Genomic DNA, 20967 nt, shown 5'->3' on the forward strand with positions numbered 1-20967 from the left:
TTTCAGTGAAATGTTTGTTTTCCCTCATCAATATTATTTGCCGTAAAGTTTTATAACTCCAATTCAGCATCGAAAGGTATTACTTGTTTCATTTGAGATCCTCAAATTGAGATGTTTTATATGTAATTTGTACACCTAAAAAATCATTTGAAACTTTGAAATGACTTTAAGCGGTTTCGAAATGTTCATTTGGATTAAATTTTCTTATCGATTTGGATTCTTCGTCAAAGTTGTAGATTTAATTAAGACTTTAAAGAAAAAGCTGTTTTTTTTATTTCTAGAGTTATTTTTTTTTTCTTTTTTTTTTTTTTTTGATAAGGTCCTATAAACATATGAAAGACAATAGTTTATAGTTCCTTTTCAAAAAAAGTCTAGATATGTTTTTAAATTTTTCTAAAAAAAAATTCAAGTGCTAAATTAAATTTCTAATTGAAAAGGACATTATAGAAATTTTGATAAATTGACACCGTTTTGGAGTTAAAGTCATTTTTAGGTTATAATTTTTTTTGTTTTTTTAAATACTTTATGAAGGAAAGCCAGCCCTGATTTTTTTTTGGAAAAGCTGAGAAAATATGGTACAATTTTCTTTCTAAGTCTTTGAAAATTGGACAATTTGTTTCTGAGGTCCAGCCTTACAAAGAAATCAAATCGATGAAAAAGTATTTTTCCAAGTGTAATTATCCTGTAATTTTCAATCGACGATGTCTCGGCAACTTTTGGAACAATTTTAAATGTAAAAAATAAAACAATGCTTACAAAACTGGGTGCTTTTCTTTCTAGAAGTATTTTCAAATAAAAAAAACCTGCAAAAATCGAAAAGGTGTACCCAGAAGTGAATTTAATTTAGAAATGGTATAATTCATTAGAACAAAAAAATTGTAAATTGCAAATTCAATGCGATTTTTTTTTCTAAATTTTCAAAAAATAAAATATTTTAAAAAATATTTATATTTCCTGAATCGGCTATGGCTCAAAAAATGTGATTTTATTCCCCTAAAACATGTTTATATGGAAAATTAAAAAATCTTATTTCGGATAATCGGATTTTTTTATTTTTCCGTAAACTTCTAATTATAACCTACAAATTTGCCGAAGACACAAATCGATCATAGAATTCGATCTCAAGATACAAAATTTGATAAATTTTCATAAACATTTTGTATGAGCAGATTCCGAAATTGTATGAAGACCTGTGTAGAACAACAAATGATGCAAAATGGCTTCTTTCGACGTAGGGAATAGACCGTCCAATTTCCCGGGGTTACAAAATTCCCGGGAAACGGGAAATTTTTAACAAATTTCCCGGAAAATTTGGAATTTATCGACAATTGATTTGATCCTGCTTCTGATTTATATTTTGCAACAAAATTGTATAGAACAGCAACTTTATTGTTCAAAATGTGTGTAGGTGGGTCAATTAAAATGCTTTTAAAAATCATACAACTTTATAAAAATATTAAAATTTTCAGTAAGTAAAACCCATGCTTCTCAACCATAAAAATGCTTTTAAATTTGTTTCTGTTACCATTTCGTGGGAACATTGACTCATAAAGTTAAAAAATAAAATAATGCAGAAATGATGTTTTTTATGGCAAATAACTTGCCCTAGACCGTAATTTTATCAAAAAACTCATTTTAACGATTTTTAAGGCAAAATTTTGAATTTTTGTTAAAAAGCTTACAATTTAAGCTAACTAAATTTACACATTGATTTTTTTTTAAACTTATCAGCAACCTTAGTGATTGTGTTATTGTGAACACTTGAATTCGGATTTTTTAAACATTTTCTGGTCTTGTCAAAGTCGTCCCAGAATTCGGTAATTCCAGTTGTCATTCGCCACTATGTTTTTTAAAGTACGAGGTTATGACATGTTTTATTTACACAATGGGTGATGGTACTTGATGGGGCCGTACCCCTGGTACTGTTGGGGGGTATTTTTGTTGTTGAACGAGTCTTTCCTGTGCGGTGGGTTATTTTTGTTTGTTTTTGTGTTGTTTGCGAGCATTGGTACTCACCAGGGTGTGGGAGTTGTTTGTGGTAGCGGTTTTGTTTCAGGTGTGTATTCGGTTAGTTAAATGTGTGGGGAGGTCGGTAGTGCTAGGCTCTGGAGTGGTTTTTGGATTCACTTGGCATTGGGGTCTGGGAGAGCAGGGTGGGGGGTGGTTCTGGTGCTTTATTTGTGATTTTTGGGCATGGTTTAGGGGTGAGGGACGCAGGGTTGGGGGGGTATCGGGTTTGTGGTGGGTGCGGGATTGAACTGTTATGCACGTGGTTGTGGGGGGACCGGGTACGCGTTTGGGGTCGCGCGTGTGTGTTGTTAGTACAGTGGGGGCTGCTTTGTTGAATTTTTTTTCAGGGGGGGGGGGTGGTGGTGGGGCAGTTCCGTGACGGTGGGGGGGGTGACTTGGGTTTAAAAAAAATGAGTAGTTTTGGTTAACATAATATTTTACAGATCGATTACAATGAAAATTCATGAAATTATGCAAATTATTTGCAAAATATGTTTTGCAAATGAAATAATAGTAGTTCATGCAACAAGTTGCAAAAAGAAGATTTTTTCAGCACGAGGTATTTATTTATCCAACGAGGTTCACCGAGTTGGATAAATACGAAGAGTGCTGAAAAAATCAAGTTTTGCAACGAGTTCCATACAACATTTTTTGCAATTCCGAAAAACACCCATTGAGTGAAATTTTAAGTAAAGTTTTCATGTATTATGTCAATAAATCGTTTAAATCAAAAAAATAATGAAAAGTGTTACTTTTCGAAACAAGTGCTGAAAAGTTCAACTTTCCAGCACCCATTTCAGTGATGGAAAGTAGAACTTTTCAACATTAGGCTATTTCTGCATTGAAACTTCATTGAAAACTTGAATTGATACCAAATACTAATGAAAATCAATGTCTAGTTTACGTACAGATTTTAAGTATCTTTCAAACATTTTTAGTAACTTCTTTATGACTAAATAAGAAGAAATATGCAAAATAATATTAATTTCATCATTGTTTTCCACCTCCCATGAAAACCAGATCCGCAAAAATTCCAAAATGCTGTACGGCAGCCGGACGGTGCTAACCGGCGGCGGCGGTGGTGACTCCCGCCGCAAATCCATTCCGCCGGACTCCAACTGTGATAGCTTCCAGTCGTACGGGAGCACCCCGACGCTCAACAGCAGTAGCGGTGGCCGCCATCTGCCGCGGACCCTCGAAGATGAAATCAACAACCTGCGGCAGCTGCTCAAAGCCCGGGACGAGGAAATCAGCAAACTTCGGCGGGAGATCGACAAACTCAAGGTGAGCGTGGCAATTAGAGCTAATTAAGAAGTGTGAGGGTTTTGTTTGTGGAGTGTGAAAAGATGCACTAATTTTGGCAAATGCAGCTTCAATGTCAATTTTCTGCGTTGGAAGTCTGTTTTTGGAGCCAGAGTTCATGAAGGCATAAAGTGACTTTGAAATCGATTGATTGAACAGTTTGATATGCGTTATTAGTGATCAATATTTCATGTCAAGCTGTCCATAATGTAATGTTGATTACTTCGTCAACTCTTTTCTCTGTAAAAACATTGAAACTTTTATTACAATAAAAATTTTAAATTAGGTTTTAATTTTTTTATGCAATGAATTGCTTTGAATAAAAAAAAAAGCAAATGCTGGAGAAATAAAATTGAAATAAGCATTCTCCCAGAGAATCACTCTTTAGCATTCATAACTCCTTCAACTATATGATGGACATCTGAAACCGGCCAACCCTGTCAACTCCCCATCGGCCAAGGCCGTCCAACGGTCCCGCCGCCACCACTCCCACAAACTACAAACGCCGTTTTCATTGCAAATTGTTGCGTGCCCGGAATGAGCAATTTCGTCTTGAACGCAAGCAAACGACACACACAATTGAGGTTTACGACGGACTAACCTTTCCTTTCTTTTGCTGACCCTCATTAGAGCGTACTCCAGCAGACGACCACCAACAGCATGGACGTTAAGAAGCAGCAGCAGCAGCAGCAATCGGCCCCGGTCGTGGCACTCCAGCAGCTCCAGAAAGTCCCCAAGACCCCACCGGTAGTCGAGGGCGACCTGCTGTCCAGCATTCAAGCGAACTACGTGATGGCCGGTCAGCAGCTTCCGGTCTCCGAACTCTTCGGCGTTCCCGGCAAGGGCTTCAAGCTGAACCACGGAACGCCGAGCAACGTCGGAAACGGTCACATCAAACCCAAAGGAGCCATGCTGGTGGCGATGAAGAAGCAGGGAGTTTCGGGCGAGAGTTGCGAACTGATGGGCAGTCACTCGGACATTAAGATCCCCAAGTACGACAAGGACTACAGTGCGAAGCAGCTGATTAAGGACGCGATTTTGGAGAACGATTTCTTCAAGAACATTGATTCGCTGCAGATTCGGGAGATTGTGGACTCGATGTACAGTCGGGAGTTTCGGGCCGGGGAGTATGTGATTCACGAGGGGCAGGCGGGCTCGCACTTGTACGTGTCGGCTTCGGGGAACTTTGAGGTGTTGAAGGATAGCAAGTCGCTGGGGTTCATGGGGCCGGGGAAGGCGTTTGGAGAGCTGGCGATACTGTACAACTGCACGAGGACGGCTTCCATTAGAGGTAAAACATGTTTGTACATTTTGCTTTCTTTAGGATCATTAATTATGTTGAATTTATGTTGAATAAATGAAATATAACACAGTTCTTTTTTTTAACTAAAATTGATTAATTTTATTTTTTTTTAAATGCATGATTCATTTAATCATAAGTCAACATAATTTGGATAATTTGTATAATTAACAAAAAATATTTGAAAACAATTTCAGAACAACTGAGACGTCTTACAAATTTTCATGAACAAAAATGATTTTAATTGACTTTAATTGTCAAGAACGTGACAGAAAGAAATCAATCTAAATTGAAAAGCCAAAAAGTATTAAAATAATATTTAATCGAGAAATAAGATAGCAAACTGTGCCTGGGTTTCGTTAACTAAATTTATTCAATGAAATAGTAAATTTTTTTCATCTGGTTTCGCTCTCTGATTCTTGAAGTAATTTTAATCAGGAGGATAAAAGACCAGTATAATTAACAAAAGTTTGAAAAATATAGTGATCCTTTTTTATTGTTACAGATTCGATTATTTTGCGATACCATTCTTGTAGGATTCGTTCAAAAATTACGTCCATGAATAGGGGAAGGGGGGGGAGGTCTGGGGTTTGTGACAGCCCATGTTAAAGGTATAGGAAAAGTGCGTGACAGGGGAGAGGGAGGGGGTCTGAAATCCCGAAAATCTTTGGACGTAATATTTGAACAAACCTTTGTGAAAAAATACACAAATATGTGTTATGAGTTGCAAGTTTTAAAAAGTCTTAGCAAAAATTTCTGTTCTGCATTATTTTGATCCAAATTAAATAAAGTTAATATTAGGTTAAATTTAATTTATTGAAAGAATTATTACTATCTGTCACATTAAATTTATTAAATTAAACAAAATTTTGGAAATTTTTTGATTATCAACCAGAAGGCCGATGTGAATTTAATTTTGAAGTGTATTTCTTCTCCCCTCCTTTCAAAATTTCTTTATACAATGTGGTCTCCCTTAACAATAAATACCTGCAAAAAATCTATAAAAAAAAACATATTATTATTAAAAATTAAAAGTACAACGATTTTTTTTGATTTTAAACAAATACTGGTTTTAATATTTTTACACATTTATAATTTTCTAATAACAGTTTGGAAAAGACGTAAACATTCAGGAATGAAAATTCATTGATGTTTAGATATTTGTTCTGTAAAAACTGTAATTATTTTAAAAGCATTTCTTTCAAATGTAGCAAATTTGGCTCGAAACTTGAAATTCTAGAATTTTTTTTGATTAGCTCCTATAAACATATGCAATACATTAGCTTATAAGACCTTTAAAAAAAACTCTAGATTTATTTATTTGATTTTATATTTTCATTATTTTTTGTGTAATTTTACTTTTTTGTCATAAATAAAGAGGTATTTTCGAACAAATAAAATTTCGACTGGTTAGGTTTATTTATTTTTATCATTATGTTTGCACCACACAAAAAAAACTTAAAATGTAAATAACAAATTCAACTTTCTTTTTCTTTTTTACAAATTTTAATTTTTTTGGCTCAAGGCCAGGGTTGCCAGGTTAAAATTTAAAAAATACTGGCCTAGTACCGATCAAAAACCTTGCAGACAAATATCACACAATCATGATGGGTTGGAGGATGTGAGTTTATTCAAAGTTTGTAAAATTCAGATCGTTTAATTGATTAAAATAAATATTTTCTTAGTTTTTCGATTTTTATTTCATCTCGTTTATTTTAATGATAAAGTTGTTCGAAATTGGCAGAATATGGAAAATCTGTCAAACAGATGTATTTGGCATCCTGGTAACCCTGTTCACAGTTGACAGTGTTGACAGATTTTGTTTCAAACAATATCGTGGTATCTTTTGTACGTAATTTACATTTTCCTCATGAGTGATTCTCCGAAATTTGAAACTCAATCCAATTCAACGAATCATCTTTGCGGTTTACTTTACGCAGTAGGCCTAGCCACATTGACGTTTGTGATGTTTCAATGCAATCTAATGCAATGGGGCATGACAAATGGTAATAATGACAAGAAGATACTAGGCATTAATCATCCTATCGCATTCTCTGGGATCGCCTCAAAAGACTGACTGCGCTAGGTTTAGATTAGTTTAGATGAGTAATTGTCTGAAATTTAGCATTTTTTTTTTCAAGGTTTTCAATTTGCTATTTTTTATGAAACTTTGTCATTCGTTTTTTTTGCGGCTGGTCATACAAAATGTGAATTTATGATAATCTGTATCATAAGAAGAGATTTTCTGATCGCTTATTGTCTTGGGTAAAGTTGTAAGCTATAATGAGGACTTTTAGAAAAAAATAGTACATGAAAAAATAGTCCGATTTTTTTACATTCTATTGCTGAGAATTTAATTCCCAAAATACTCACTTTTTATTTTTCGACTTGTTTTAGGGAATTTAAAAAGACATCTTTTGCGCTAGAGTTTAAGAGTGTTTAGGATGGTGCAAAATGTGGTACCGGAGATATGAGTTTGCTGAAATATTGTGATTTTTGGAAATTAATTCAAATAGGAGAACTCTGCCATTTTTCAGCCTATTTCTATTATCGGCCTATCAGCGCTTTGATCATGAATTACAGCTTTCATAAAATGTTTTTGACGGTTCCAAAGTAATAAATAGCTCAAATAAAAGTTAACAAGCAACTCTCCATTGTTGATAAATCTGAAAATGTTGATTTAATAGCAAAAAATGTCAATAGTGAAGAGAATTGGTCGAACGGCTTAGAGTGATTAAAATGGGTATATTTCCCCTACCATCAGACAAAACTTTCAAAAATCATGTTTTGATCCAAATGAAATAAAGGTTTTCAAGAAAAAATCAGTTTTTTGCAAATTGAAAATACTTTTTGAAGGAAAAGCAAATTTCCAGCAATTTTATTTTTTTACCTTGAACATGATGTGTGGAAAATATTTGCAACGGCCTCAAATAAAGTAAAAAAAAATGCAAATTATGATTTGAAAGGTTCAGAACTTATTGCAGAAGCATAAAAATTATGATACTTTTGCTTTTGTAACATCTTATGTTTTTTTTCCAATTTGATTCATTATGCTAGAAATTATTTTATTTAAATCATGTTTGTATATTTTTACCTTGCAATTTATTGAACTTTCTTCTGTGGTCTCATGTGTTTGAAAATGTAATAAAAAATAAAACTGATTTTAATAAAGTTGAAGATCGAAAACAAATTTCAAACAAATAATGTTAACAATATTACTTTCTTTTTCCCAAATCGCAATCGTGCAGTGCTGTGCGACTCCCGCGTCTGGGTCCTGGACCGGCGCGTCTTCCAGCAGATAATGATGCGCACCGGGCTGCAGCGGATCGAGGAGAACGTCAACTTTCTGCGGTCGGTCCCCCTGCTCAAGAACCTCAGTAATGACGTACTTACCAAGATTGCGGACGTGCTGGAAGTGGTGAGTTTACTTTCTTTTGCCACTTGTGTTACTTTTTCCTTAAAATTATTGTCTTGCCTGAAATGTATATGATAATGAGAGATGCTATTATGTCTATGGTTCTCAGCTCTTGAAAACGTTTTCATACCTACTTGGAGAAGTGTGCGAAAATAGACATATGTTTCAATCTCATACTTATTTCGCACGTTTCAGGGATTAGTCACAAAACACTCTTAAGATAAGAGTTCTGGTGATAAAAATATTGGTGGCTATACATTTAGACAATTATCAGCTGCCTTCGTGGCGCAATCGGTTAGCGCGTTCGGCTGTTAACCGAAAGGTTGGTGGTTCGAGTCCACCCGGGGGCGGGAAAATATTTTATTTAAGGGGAATTGAAAGGTTATGCAAAAATATAAATGTTATGTAAATAATGTAAAATATAAAAACTGCCCTAGAAGAATGTAATTCAAACGGAAATCTAATCTCTTCAGTAGTAAATTTTAAATTTGAGGCAAGATTGTGCCATTCACTCTTGGAGTAGTGACAGTTAATGATGATTCTGAAAACTGAGCTCAGCCTCAGATATAGTTTATTGTAACAAGAATAATGAATCACGATATGGTACAATGCCTATACAGAAAACAACATGTAGATAACTTTATTAATGAATGCCATTTGAATCAAGCCTAATTTTTATTTAAATCAAACATGGTCAACTGTTAATTGATAACAAATTTACGGTCATGGAACTCCTTCAAACCATCTTCAACTGTAATCTTCTATCTATATATATAAAAAATTTCGATGGTTTTGTTTGAACGCGAATCAGTTCAATACGGAGTGTCTGATCGAGGTGCTCTTTGTTGCGTTAGGTCCGTGCAAGCCCAAGGAAGGTTCATACGTTAAAAAGTTACAACTTTGGCCACTCTGGAATCGATTCCGGTAAATCTGCCAATTGTATGGAAAAAGTTACGTAAAATCAAATTTTGATCACACACCCAAAGGAAAAATATATCTCAAAATCTGCAACAGTGGATTTGCTGCAGAAAATGTCATATTTTATAACATTTTTTGCAGCAAGCCCCTAGATCATTTTTGCCCGCGTGTAAACATTTCAGCGATCTGCAGTTCTTACCAACACATATAACGCTGGCCCGTCCCCGAGAAACACTCCAAAGAGAAGCATATGCTGGTGCTCTTTCACTCACTTTTCATCAAGCGTACATGGCGCGGTGGTAGCGTGTCGGATCAATAACCAAGAAGTTGGTGGTTCAATCCTCGTTCTACTAAGTGTTTTTTTTTTGTGAAATACAACCAAAAAGCCGTCGGTAATGTCGATAATTGTCGGTAACGGGCAAAAATGTCATACCCCTATATCGCAAAAAATGCATGAGGACAGTTTTCATGCAGATTCTGATATACTTTCATGCCGCCATGCATCACAATCATGCCACTGCCAGTTGGGTGCAGGAGGCTGAATAAGCAAAAATGGTAAAACGTCAAAAAACGAAAATGGCAAAGCGAAGTTTGTCGGGTTAGGCTTGTTAAGTAATAAATATCTGATTGGATGTGAGCAATAAGTGGTCCAAATCCTCAATCCTCCTTAATAAACTAACTAACAAAATGATTAAATTTTAATGTTTTTGATTCCAAACATATCTGCCCGGCTAGCTCAGTCGGTAGAGCATGAGACTCTTAATCTCAGGGTCGTGGGTTCGAGCCCCACGTTGGGCGTGATGTTTTTTTTCTGTGTTTTGTTTTACCGCCAAAAGTATCGTGAAGGGGATCGAAATGTTCAACTCTCAGGATATCGAGGGGATGTAGCTCAGATGGTAGAGCGCTCGCTTAGCATGTGAGAGGTACGGGGATCGATGCCCCGCATCTCCAGTCTTTCTTTTGTTCTAAACTAAATGAGATGAATTTTAATACATTAATACATTAATACATGTTGATATTTCAGCACTTTTTGACATAATTACCATTCAAGTTTCTATCAAAATTGTTTTAAAATAAGTTGTTTAAATAGTGAAAATAAGCAAATTGGATGTAGTTAGGAGCGGACATATGAGATTTTTCTCTAAATCAGCGTAAATTAAAAACATTTTATTTCAAGATTTATTTCAATGGGATGATAAATGAGAAGCTTTCCAATGATTTTTGGATAGTTTTAACGAGGAATCAACAGCTGACATATTTTTGTTTCAAAATATTTCAATTTGAAATGGATATTAAATATATTAATTATTACTTATTTCAAGTATGTTTTATTGAAATTTTCCAATTCAAATTTAAGTATATACAAATACTTTAACAAAATTTGGCTTTCATTCTTGATTTTTTTCCATGAAATCTTTTCTTATCGTTAATGAAGCTTAGAAATTTGGAGTCATTTCAACCTTACCCATAACCAACACAACTATACCACTTATATTCATCACCACATCCCACCTTCACTTAAACACCATCCCACTAAAACAACCCCTACCCCCCCAACTCACTTAAAACACCATCACACAACAATCCTAAACAAAAAACCAAAACAAAAAATATAACCTAAACACACCTACTTTCCACCTCCCCCATAAACCACCCCAAAACCAACTACTTCATAAAATACATATCCTTTATATTAAACACCACACTCACCACAAAAACACTCCAAATCCAATAACCTATAATCCCCAATTACTAACAATACCCCTTTTAAAACTCATAAAAACCCTACTCCAACAAAAAACCTCTACCACCACAATAAATTTTACACTCACCATTCCAACAAACATATCACAACACCCACCCCACAATATCCAAAATCCCAACAACTATACAACACCACCCACCCCCTCAACCCTCATCCAAACTTATCCCCCCACCCAACTAATTCCCAACCCACAATCCAACCCCACAACAATACTCAATAACCCCCAATTTAAAATACAAATAAAAGTTACTACAAACTCCCCACCAATACATAACAAAATTACCCCATACCATTTAATCCCCCCCATCCATCTCAAAACTTATCAACCCCTCAACACAATACAACACCTATAATACCACCAATACCCCCCCACTCTCAAAACCAACATACAACATAAACATCCCATACCAACAACAAAAACCACATCAATAAACCAACCAACTCACCTTATAATCAATATAACACAAACTCACTACCCCCTCTATCAAATACATCCCACAAATCAAAACAAATAACCCAACCATACATACTACAAAACAAAATTAAAAAAAAACTCCACAAATCCTCTGCCCCAAAAAAACCTAAAATACCCACTCCTCATCCCCCTACTCTTTTTTTTTTTTCCCCCCAAACCCACCCATAAAAATGAATTTACGAGCCACAGTTTTAACATTTGAATGAAAAAAGTGTTTAAAAATGCATTATACACCTGTCCAGTTGTTTTGCAATCATTAGTTTCCAAAATACCTAAGTATTGACGAAAATTTATTTTTTTGCCAAAAATAAAGTTTTTGCGGTGCTGTACATTGGAATTTCATAAAAATTCAAAATATTTTAAATCCAGCCCAAACATGCTAAATATGATTATCAATGCAGAAAAATGCGTTTTAGATTGTTTTCAGTTGATTTGACTTTTATTTTCATTAAAATTTTGAAGTTTTTTGAAAAAATATTTTTTTTGCCCCCTGATTTTTTGGACCAATTTTGAAGGGGGGGGGACATAAACTTTGAAAAATATTTGCAACGGCCTTATGCAGTCTGTTTCATGGATTTTTTTATGTCTTTTTTCATCCATATTTTTAATAAAAAAATAAAAAAAATCTATAAAATTACATCAGCTTGGAAAAAGCAGTTCCGCAACGATTATGTATTTTACTTCTGATATCTTTGAAGTATATCTATATCAAATATCAGAAAGTTTGCTGTTGTGATTTCAGAGAAACGTCAATTTTTAAATGTTAGAAAATGTATGTTTTTTTACAATTTCACCGTAATTTTGAGATTTATGAAATAATGATTTTTTTGCTTTTGTTATCTTTACTGTATCTGTTAGCCAAGTTTCAGAAGGTTTGTAGATATGTTTTTAGAATTACAGCCATTTTATAATGTCATTTAATTTATTCATAAGTTCAATGAAAAAAACATTTTAAAATGGATTTATCATTGAAACCACATTAGCATCTTCCTGTAACTTGACTCCCATATACATCAAAGTTATCATAAGCAAAAGTATGCATAATCTGGGGGTGCTCAGCGTTTAAAGTTATTAATTATAACATATATAATTTATTTTCTTAGAAAATGTCGGAAGTTACATTTTAAAATGGCTCTATCTTAGAATCTTCCTAAGCAACCTTTTTCTGAATTGGTCCAAAATAACATCAGAAGCAATATATATGTATTATAACTTCGGAGTGAAAATTTTTCAAACTGATGTATTACTATAGATTATATTATTGTTTTTAATCGAAAATCTGATGTAACACCAAGAAAAGACCACTTTCATGAATACTATATCAGCGAATATTTATAATGCTTAAAGCAAGGTTGTTAACGAAAAAATTATCTAGGCTCAATAACGATAACGATAATTCTATCGGCGATAATATTATCGACGATAGTTCATTTTTAAAATATTTTTTTAAATTGACTTAATTCTTCAATAGTTTCACTATGAATATATTTTTGGAAAATGTAGTAAGTTTCAAAGTTCAATTGTTCTCAAAATACCGTATTTTTTTAAGTACTCAAATTTATTTAATTTGCGATATGAGTATCACACGAAGCGAACTTTTGGTATGCTTTTCCACTCTATAAGAGTTTTTTTTTTGAAAATACCAAAAAATTTCAGAAAATACCGTATTTTTCGAAAATACTCAAATTATTAAAATTTTAAATATGATTATCAAGGTAAGCCAAAATTTGCATGCATTTTCTTTTTATAAGTTAAAAAAAAAACTAAAATTTTCACAAAATACCATGTTTTTTCGAAATTACTATTTTTTTCATAATTTGCAATACAGATCCGAAACGAAGCGAAATAAGTTATGCATTTTCACATTTTTAGAAATAAAAAAAATGATCGAATTTCATAAAGTATCTTTTTTTTGAAATTACACAAATTTTCCTTATTTGCAATATGGATGAAACGAAGCGAAATTTGTTATTCATTTTCACATGTTTAGTTTTGTTTTATAAAATGCTCGAATTTTCGCAAAATACAGTATTTTTGGAAAGTACTCAAACTTTCATAAATTTGAAGCATGGGTAAACGAAGCGAAATTTGGTATGCATTTTACTTTATTAGATTTTTTTTTGTTAAAATACTCAAATTTTTACAAAATTATGACATTTTTATGCTTTGAAATATGGTTATCAAATGAAGCGAATTTTTAAATGCAGTTTCACTGTTTTAATTTTTTTTAAATGCTGAAATTTTCTCAAAATATTTAATTTTTTTTAAATACATAAATTTTTAAAATTTGCATTATGGGTATCAAATGAAGCAAAATTTCATATAAAGCATACAACATTTGAATGTATGTATGAAGCATACCAAATTTCGCTTCATTTAAAATTTTCAGTACTTTCGATAAAATAAGGTATTTTGTGAAAATGTTGGTATTTTAAGAAAACCTCTAAGTGATTTCTGGATATAATGTTTTCAACAGCCTAACGCGTAAGAATTGTCTGAAATATGTGGTTTAAGTTAAAAACTCTACAGAAAACAAATCATCTCATATTTAAGGCGAAGACGTGTTCTTGATTGAAGCTGATATTTAAAAATTCTTGCAAGAAATCATTATTAGAGATTTATATGTAGAATTGTTTATAGATTTATCTATAGAATTACTATATATTATTTTTATCCCTTAACTAACTTCCGCAGGAATTCTACCCCGCCGGAGCGTACATCATCCGTCAGGGCGCCGCCGGCGACACCTTTTTCCTCATTAGCCAAGGCACGGTGAAGGTCACCCAGCGTTTACCAGGTACTTATTTCCTTTGAGTAACCCCACCTTTGTGACACCTGGCCCAATTAACCGTTTTTCTGGTTTTTCCCCTCTAATTCCATCACTTGGTCACGTTCGCGTCCACGCCAGGCCGTTCCGTCGAGGAGGAAATCCGAATCCTGGGCCGCGGCGAGTACTTTGGCGAGAAGGCCCTCATCAAGGAGGACAAACGGACGGCGAACATAATCGCCATGTCCCCGGGCGTGGAGTGCTTAACGCTGGACCGGGAGTCCTTCACGAAGCACATCGGGGACCTGTGCGAGCTGCACGAGAAGGACTACGGGGACGCGGAGCGGGTGCTGGCCTTCCGGAATCTGGAGAACCAGCTGCCTTCGCTGGACGCGGTGAAACCTGGTAAGTTGTGGGTGGTTTGGCTTGGTTGATATCTTGAAAAATTCAACATTTCTTTCAAACTTCTTCAGAACTCATGGACGTGGAACTGTCCAGCTTGGAGATTGTCGGAACGCTTGGCGTCGGTGGCTTTGGCCGCGTCGAGTTAGTCAAACTAGAGCAAACCAACTCGATCCGGGTGTTTGCGCTCAAATGCATGAAGAAGAAGCACATCGTGGACACTCGGCAGCAGGAGCACGTGTACAGCGAGCGGAAGATCATGCTGGCTTGCAATAGTCCGTTCATCTGTCGGCTTTACCGGACGTATCGGAACGACAAGTACGTGTACATGCTGCTGGAGGCCTGTATGGGCGGAGAGGTTTGGACGATTTTGAGGGATCGAACGCACTTTGAGGACGGAACGGCAAAGTTCATCGTCGGGTGTGTGCTGAAGGCGTTTGAGTTTTTGCACTCGCGGGGGATCGTGTACCGAGATCTGAAGCCGGAGAATCTGCTGCTGGACTCCAAGGGTTACGTCAAGTTGGTAGGTCTTTAGACAAATCTTCTAGTTTGAACGTCAACTGATTCAAGTCTCTTTGCCTTTTCAGGTTGACTTCGGCTTTGCCAAGTTCATTGGTTACAGCAGCAAAACATGGACCTTCTGCGGAACTCCGGAATATGTCGCGCCTGAGATTGTGCTGAATCGAGGACACGATCGTTCCGTGGATTACTGGGCGCTTGGAGTTTTGATCCATGAGTTGCTGACGGGAATGTAATTGTTTTCACCAATTTACCTTAAATTCGAACTTACCTCAATTTGCAACTATTTGTAGACCTCCATTTGCGGCGGCAGACCCGATGAAAACGTACAATATTATTCTTAAGGGAATCGATATGGTGAATTTTCCCAAGCACATGTCCCGGTCGGCGGTCAGTTTGATCAAGCGGCTCTGTCGGGATATTCCGTCGGAGCGGCTCGGCTATCAAAGGGGAGGCGTTCAGGATATTAAGAAGCACAAGTAAGTTTGAGATAAAGTTATTTTCATGTGATTTAGAATAATTGTTGTTTGATATAATATGAAATAGAAAAAAAGTCAAAATTTCCAAAAAAGAAGACTCTCAAAACCAAACAAAATTTGTTGATAATCTGAAAATTTTCACTTTTTATGAATAAGAGTTAAGGTTTAGAATTTTTTCATAAAAAGGAATACAATAGACGTACAACCCTATAACTCATCGTGTTATCAGAAAATTACAACAAGAAAATCCGATCCTGTGACTCAACTTGGTATTGATGAGATATTTTTTTTGCAATGGTAAGGACTGATTTTGATATTGTTTTCTAATTATTAGCTTAGGAGCTGGCGCATTGCATTTGAATCTAAAATGAGATTTAACCCGTAAAAAAATTCTTATGCAAAAATGTCAATTTTTGAGGCACTTTGGCCACTGAAGCGTTTATTTCAACATCACTGGCGTGTAGGCCAGATCCTTGCGAATCTTTTGGTTTATATAACATTGAAGTTTGGAGCACTCTGGAGCTCGGTACAGACCATCAAAGTTTGGCATTTTTTCGAAAAATCGTCCCCGGTAAAAAAGATATGCGTCGCATTTCACGACGCCCAAGACGACATTTGATTTTGCTGCGGTCAATTTTTCGAAAAAAAAATGCCAAACTTTGAAGGTCTGTACCAAGCTCCAGGCAGCTTTAAACTTCAATGTTATATATACCAAAGGGATGTGCTGGGATTTGGCCTACACGACAATAATGTTGAAAATAAACGATTCACTGGCCAAAATGTCTCAAAAATTTACGTTTTTGAAAAATCTTTTTTTACGGGTTAAATCCCATTTAAAATTCAAATGCAAAGCGCCAGCTCCTGTTACGTCCAATCATGCTCATATTTGGGATTTGGGCTCAGTATGCCCACTGGAACAAACTCCTGAATGCCCGAAAAAAAAAAATAAAAAAAACCCGTTTTCAAATTTTGAACTTTTTTGAATATTTCATGGTCAAAATGGTCATTGAAAAGATTGGTGAAAATGTTCCCATAGTTCTAGCCATATAAAGCAAAATAAATAAATAGTAGTAAATTGGGTTATGGCCTCATAGAAAATTGCCTTGGAGAGTATATCAATTATTTAAAAAAATCAGCTTTCAAATGTTTAACATTTTATATAAGTTTTGGTACAAAGACCACATTTAATGGCCAAAATAATGTCTTTGATAAATTTAGTAAAAAATTTCTCATAGTTCCTAACCATACTAAGCAAAATAAAAAATAATATCAAATTGAATTATAGATACTAAAAATTTTTGAAACAAATTGTTGATTTCCTTGGGGGGTTTATCAATAATAAAAATAATCAGCTTTCAATTTGGCGTCATCCACAAAGTACGTCACGCTCTAGGGGGGGAGGGGGGGTTGTCGCAAGTGTGACAAAGTGTGACAAGGGGGAGAGGGGGGGTACGTGAGACTGTGACGTCACGCTAGACTATTTCTTGAATACTGAAAATTCAGTCTTAAAATATAGCTAAAAAAGTTTAATATTTAATAAACTTTACTCATAAATCAAACACGATTCAAGGCTTTAAAAAACAGAGTTTTTGATAATAGATTTAATATGCCTAAATCATCAGATTTAACAAAAAAAATGTAGATTTCTGGGGGGTCAGAGCCAGCGTGATAAAGTGTGACATAGGGGGGAGGGGGGGGGGTAATTTTGGCCGATTTTAGCGTGACATACTTTATGGATGACGCCTTTTCAACTTTTTATAAAAGTTCTGATATAAAGACCATAATGTCCTTGACAAAATTGGTCAAAATTGTATAACAAATTGGGTTATGAAAATTTGGTCAACATTTTCCCATACCGTCATCAGGGGTTTCAAATTTCTGCGTTTTTGTATGACCTAATCTAACCCCCCCAGACCCAATGCAACCCTTGATGACGGTAGTTAAAGAAAAATTGAACAATAAAAAATAATAACAAATTTGGTTATGATTGCTGAAGGACGTATTAGACTACGACAAACAAACAAACTAACTCGAAAACAAACAAACTTTTTGACAGTTTGGCAGTTTGTCTGCTTTGTTTGGAGAAACGTCAGCTGAGCAATTCTCTACCAAAACCGGAAATGGATTTTATTTGTATTTTTTGATTTGGCTCAAACTTTGTGGGGGCCTTCCCTATGACCAAAGAAGCCATTTTGCATCATTAGTTTGTCCATATAAATTTCCATACAAATTTGGCAGCTGTTCATACAAAAATGGTACGTATATATTCGAAAATCTGTAACTTTTGAAGGAATTTTTTGATCAATTTGGTGTCTTCGGCAAAGTTGTAGGTATTGTTAAGGACTATTTAGAAAAAAATAGGTACACGGAAAAAAAAATTTCCCGATTTTTTTATTAACTTTTTTTTCACAAAAACTCAAATTCCCAAAATACGTATTTTTTGATTTTCGAGATTTTTTGATATGTTTTAGGGGACAAAAATCCGCAACTTTTGAGCTATAGAGAAACATGGTCAAAAAATCTGCCGCCGAGTTATGATTTTTTGAAAAACTGGTGATTTTTGGAAAAAATCGAAATTTCATACATAAAATTTTTTTGACCTCATTTTTTAATGCCAAATTGAATTTGCAATCGAAAAGTACTTTACAGATTTTTTGATAAAGGGCTCCGTTTTCAAGATATAGCCACCGAAAGTTTGATTTTAGCGAAATATTTGCAGTTTTTCAATTTTCAAAAATAGTGACCATGAGTGACCATTTCTAAAAATATTTTTTTTGAAAAGTTCAGAAAATTTGCTATAAAATTGTCTAAGAGACATTGAAGATTGGACCTGTGGTTGTTGAGATATAGCGACTTAAAGAAAAAGAAACACGAAAATTGAAGTTTTCTTAGTCTCACCCAAACAGCCCACCATTTTCTAATGACGATATCTCAGCAATTAATGGTCCGATTTTCAATGTTAATACATGAAACATTCGTGAAATTTTCCGATCTTTTCGAAAAAAATATTTTGAAAAAAATTAAATCAATACTAGCATTTTTAATGGGCATAATATTCAAAGTTTGGCCCTTTTAAAATGTTAGTCTTGATTAAATTTTTTTCAAAATATTTTTTTCGAAAAGATCGGAAAATTTCACGAATGTTTCATGTATTAACATTGAAAATCGGACCATTAATTGCTGAGATATCGTCATTAGAAAATGGTGGGCTGTTTGGGTGAGACTTAGAAAACTTCAATTTTCGTGTTTCTTTTTCTTTAAGCCGCTGTATCTCAGCAACCAGAGGTCCAATCTTCAATGTCTCTTAGACAATTTTATAGCAAATTTTCTGAACTTTTCAAAAAAAATATTTTTAGAAATGGTCACTCATGGTCACTATCTTTAAAAATTTAAAAACTGCAAATATTTCGCTAAAATCAAACTTTCGGTGGCTATATCTTGAAAACGGAGCCCTTTATCAAAAAATCTGTAAAGTACTTTTCGATTGCAAATTCAATTTTGCATTAAAAAATGAGGTCAAAAAAATTTATGTATGAAATTTCGATTTTTTCCAAAAATCACCAGTTTTTCAAAAAATCATAACTCGGCGGCAGATTTTTTGACCATGTTTCTCTATAGCTCAAAAGTTGCGGATTTTTGTCCCCTAAAACATATCAAAAAATCTCGAAAATCAAAAAATACGTATTTTGGGAATTTGAGTTTTTGTGAAAAAAAAGTTAATAAAAAAATCGGGAAATTTTTTTTTCCGTGTACCTATTTTTTTCTAAATAGTCCTTAACAATACCTACAACTTTGCCGAAGACACCAAATTGATCAAAAAATTCCTTCAAAAGTTACAGATTTTCGAATATTTACGTACCATTTTTGTATGAACAGCTGCCAAATTTGTATGGAAATTTATATGGACAAACTAATGATGCAAAATGGCTTCTTTGGTCATAGGAAAGGCCCCCACAAAGTTTGCGCCAAATCAAAAAATACAAAAAATAAAAATGGTCGAAATCGGCCGGTTTTGTAGAGAATTGCTCAGCTTGGCTTTGTTTGCGAGTTTACGAATTTGTCAAACTGTCAAAAACAAAAAAGTGCGAGTTTGTTAGCCATAGTCTAATAGCTCCTTGATTGTTTTTTTAAGTTGTAATATCACATGAATAACGCGATCAATATTTGAATGATTTTCCTCTTGCCATAACTTGAGTTGTTATTGTCTTACACTTTGGCATTCTCTCATAAAATCTAATCAACAACAATTTTTACCTAATTTTTGTGGATTATTTTTTTCTTTTCATTACCAGTGGTCATGATTTTTTGATAACGAAATCAGATATATTAACAGGACTTGTTATTGAAATGACCTCCGGTTTTTTATTCCCAACTGCCCGGGGTAGTAATTGGAAAAAAAATAGTTAATCTGAGTTTAGTAAATCGATTTTCTACAATTTTGGAAGGAATAATTGTTGAATTGAAACATTTAAGTGATCCAAGAATAAACTTTAAAATAATCCCAAAAAACGAAAACTGACCAAAATGAACCCAAATATGAGCTTGAATGGACTAAACAGAAGCTGGCGCTATGCATTTGAATTTTAAATAAGATTTAACCCGTAACTCAAATTATGTACAAGATAAGCCATTTATTATGGAATAATGCTGGTTAAAATTTGAGTTTTTGCCTTCCATTACAGATTACAGGGCTGAAAAAGTAACTTCTCCCATACAAAAATGTTTTGAAAATGAGTTTTTCTTGAGCAGCTCGAGTTTTCAAATCGAGCTAATATTTGGGATTTCAGGTCAGTAAACCTATACAATTTGAAACATCATAATGGAAATTCTATTCAGATAGTCTGTCAAAAAAGTAATAAACCTTATTTTCTTCTTTTCGACGATATCGTGCAGATAGATAATAGATAATTGTGAGTTTTATTTACCTTCAAACTCTATTTTTGCTGCATAAATTATACTTTGAAATTGAATTCCTGGGTACCTTCAAAATTTAATAAATTTAATTATATGTATTATGACAAATTCATTTTTTTTTTGCTTTAAAATGCATGGTTTCTTTTATATTGAATATTGGGTATTGGAAAATAGAAATATGCGATAAATTATATGTTTTTATTTGATAAGTAAGGCACAATCCAAGCTTGCAACTTTTAAAAAATTATCAATTGAAAATATTTGTTTAATAACTGTATGAAGCTGATAACCATGCTTTTGTTTTGCTAAGCACTTCATGCATGTGTTTGTATGCTTATCTAATTTGTTTTCAATACGAATTCGAAAAAGGTTTAATAATTAATTCATAATGTTTGAATCAATTTATCATTTCATCTCCGCTACAAATTTTGTTGATCAATTTTTTTAAGTTGTATTCTTTTTGGGCATGAAATACATGCAAAGCTATTTTTATTTCTTTGGATTCGATGAAAAAATGAGAAAAAATATTTCAAATTTATGTTTGCCTTCAGTGTAGAACAAAGATCAAGCTACAATACCATCCATGACTGGCAATGCTTGAAAATAAGTATGAAATTTAAATAGATAAACTTTATGAACTTTATGATGATTGCTTGCCTACTAAGCTCGAAAAAGGGATTCGATTATTATTTAACATACTA

The 20967-nt window shown here is 34.0% G+C and overlaps 1 protein-coding gene and 3 non-coding genes across 4 annotated transcripts in view; all 4 read left to right on the top strand.

The window, feature by feature from the left end:
- The window catches only part of LOC120420968 (cGMP-dependent protein kinase, isozyme 1), a 48393-nt gene that overhangs the window by 26990 nt on the left and 436 nt on the right, over window positions 1–20967 (top strand). Inside the window, exons 3-10 of the mRNA XM_039584101.2 lie at window positions 3031–3294; window positions 3943–4603; window positions 7861–8030; window positions 13880–13982; window positions 14094–14357; window positions 14426–14877; window positions 14942–15105; window positions 15167–15352. Of these exons, the coding sequence (XP_039440035.1) occupies window positions 3031–3294; window positions 3943–4603; window positions 7861–8030; window positions 13880–13982; window positions 14094–14357; window positions 14426–14877; window positions 14942–15105; window positions 15167–15352 (2264 nt within the window). The remainder of the gene's footprint in view (window positions 1–3030; window positions 3295–3942; window positions 4604–7860; window positions 8031–13879; window positions 13983–14093; window positions 14358–14425; window positions 14878–14941; window positions 15106–15166; window positions 15353–20967) is intronic.
- On the top strand, window positions 8304–8377 carry Trnan-guu (transfer RNA asparagine (anticodon GUU)). The gene has a single exon. It is a non-coding gene; the product is annotated as a tRNA-Asn (tRNA).
- Trnak-cuu (transfer RNA lysine (anticodon CUU)) lies at window positions 9671–9743 on the top strand. Its single transcript has one exon. It is a non-coding gene; the product is annotated as a tRNA-Lys (tRNA).
- On the top strand, window positions 9824–9896 carry Trnaa-agc (transfer RNA alanine (anticodon AGC)). Its single transcript has one exon. It is a non-coding gene; the product is annotated as a tRNA-Ala (tRNA).

Source organism: Culex pipiens, chromosome 2, assembly GCF_016801865.2.
Source record: "Culex pipiens pallens isolate TS chromosome 2, TS_CPP_V2, whole genome shotgun sequence".
Classification (NCBI taxonomy): domain Eukaryota; kingdom Metazoa; phylum Arthropoda; class Insecta; order Diptera; family Culicidae; genus Culex; species Culex pipiens.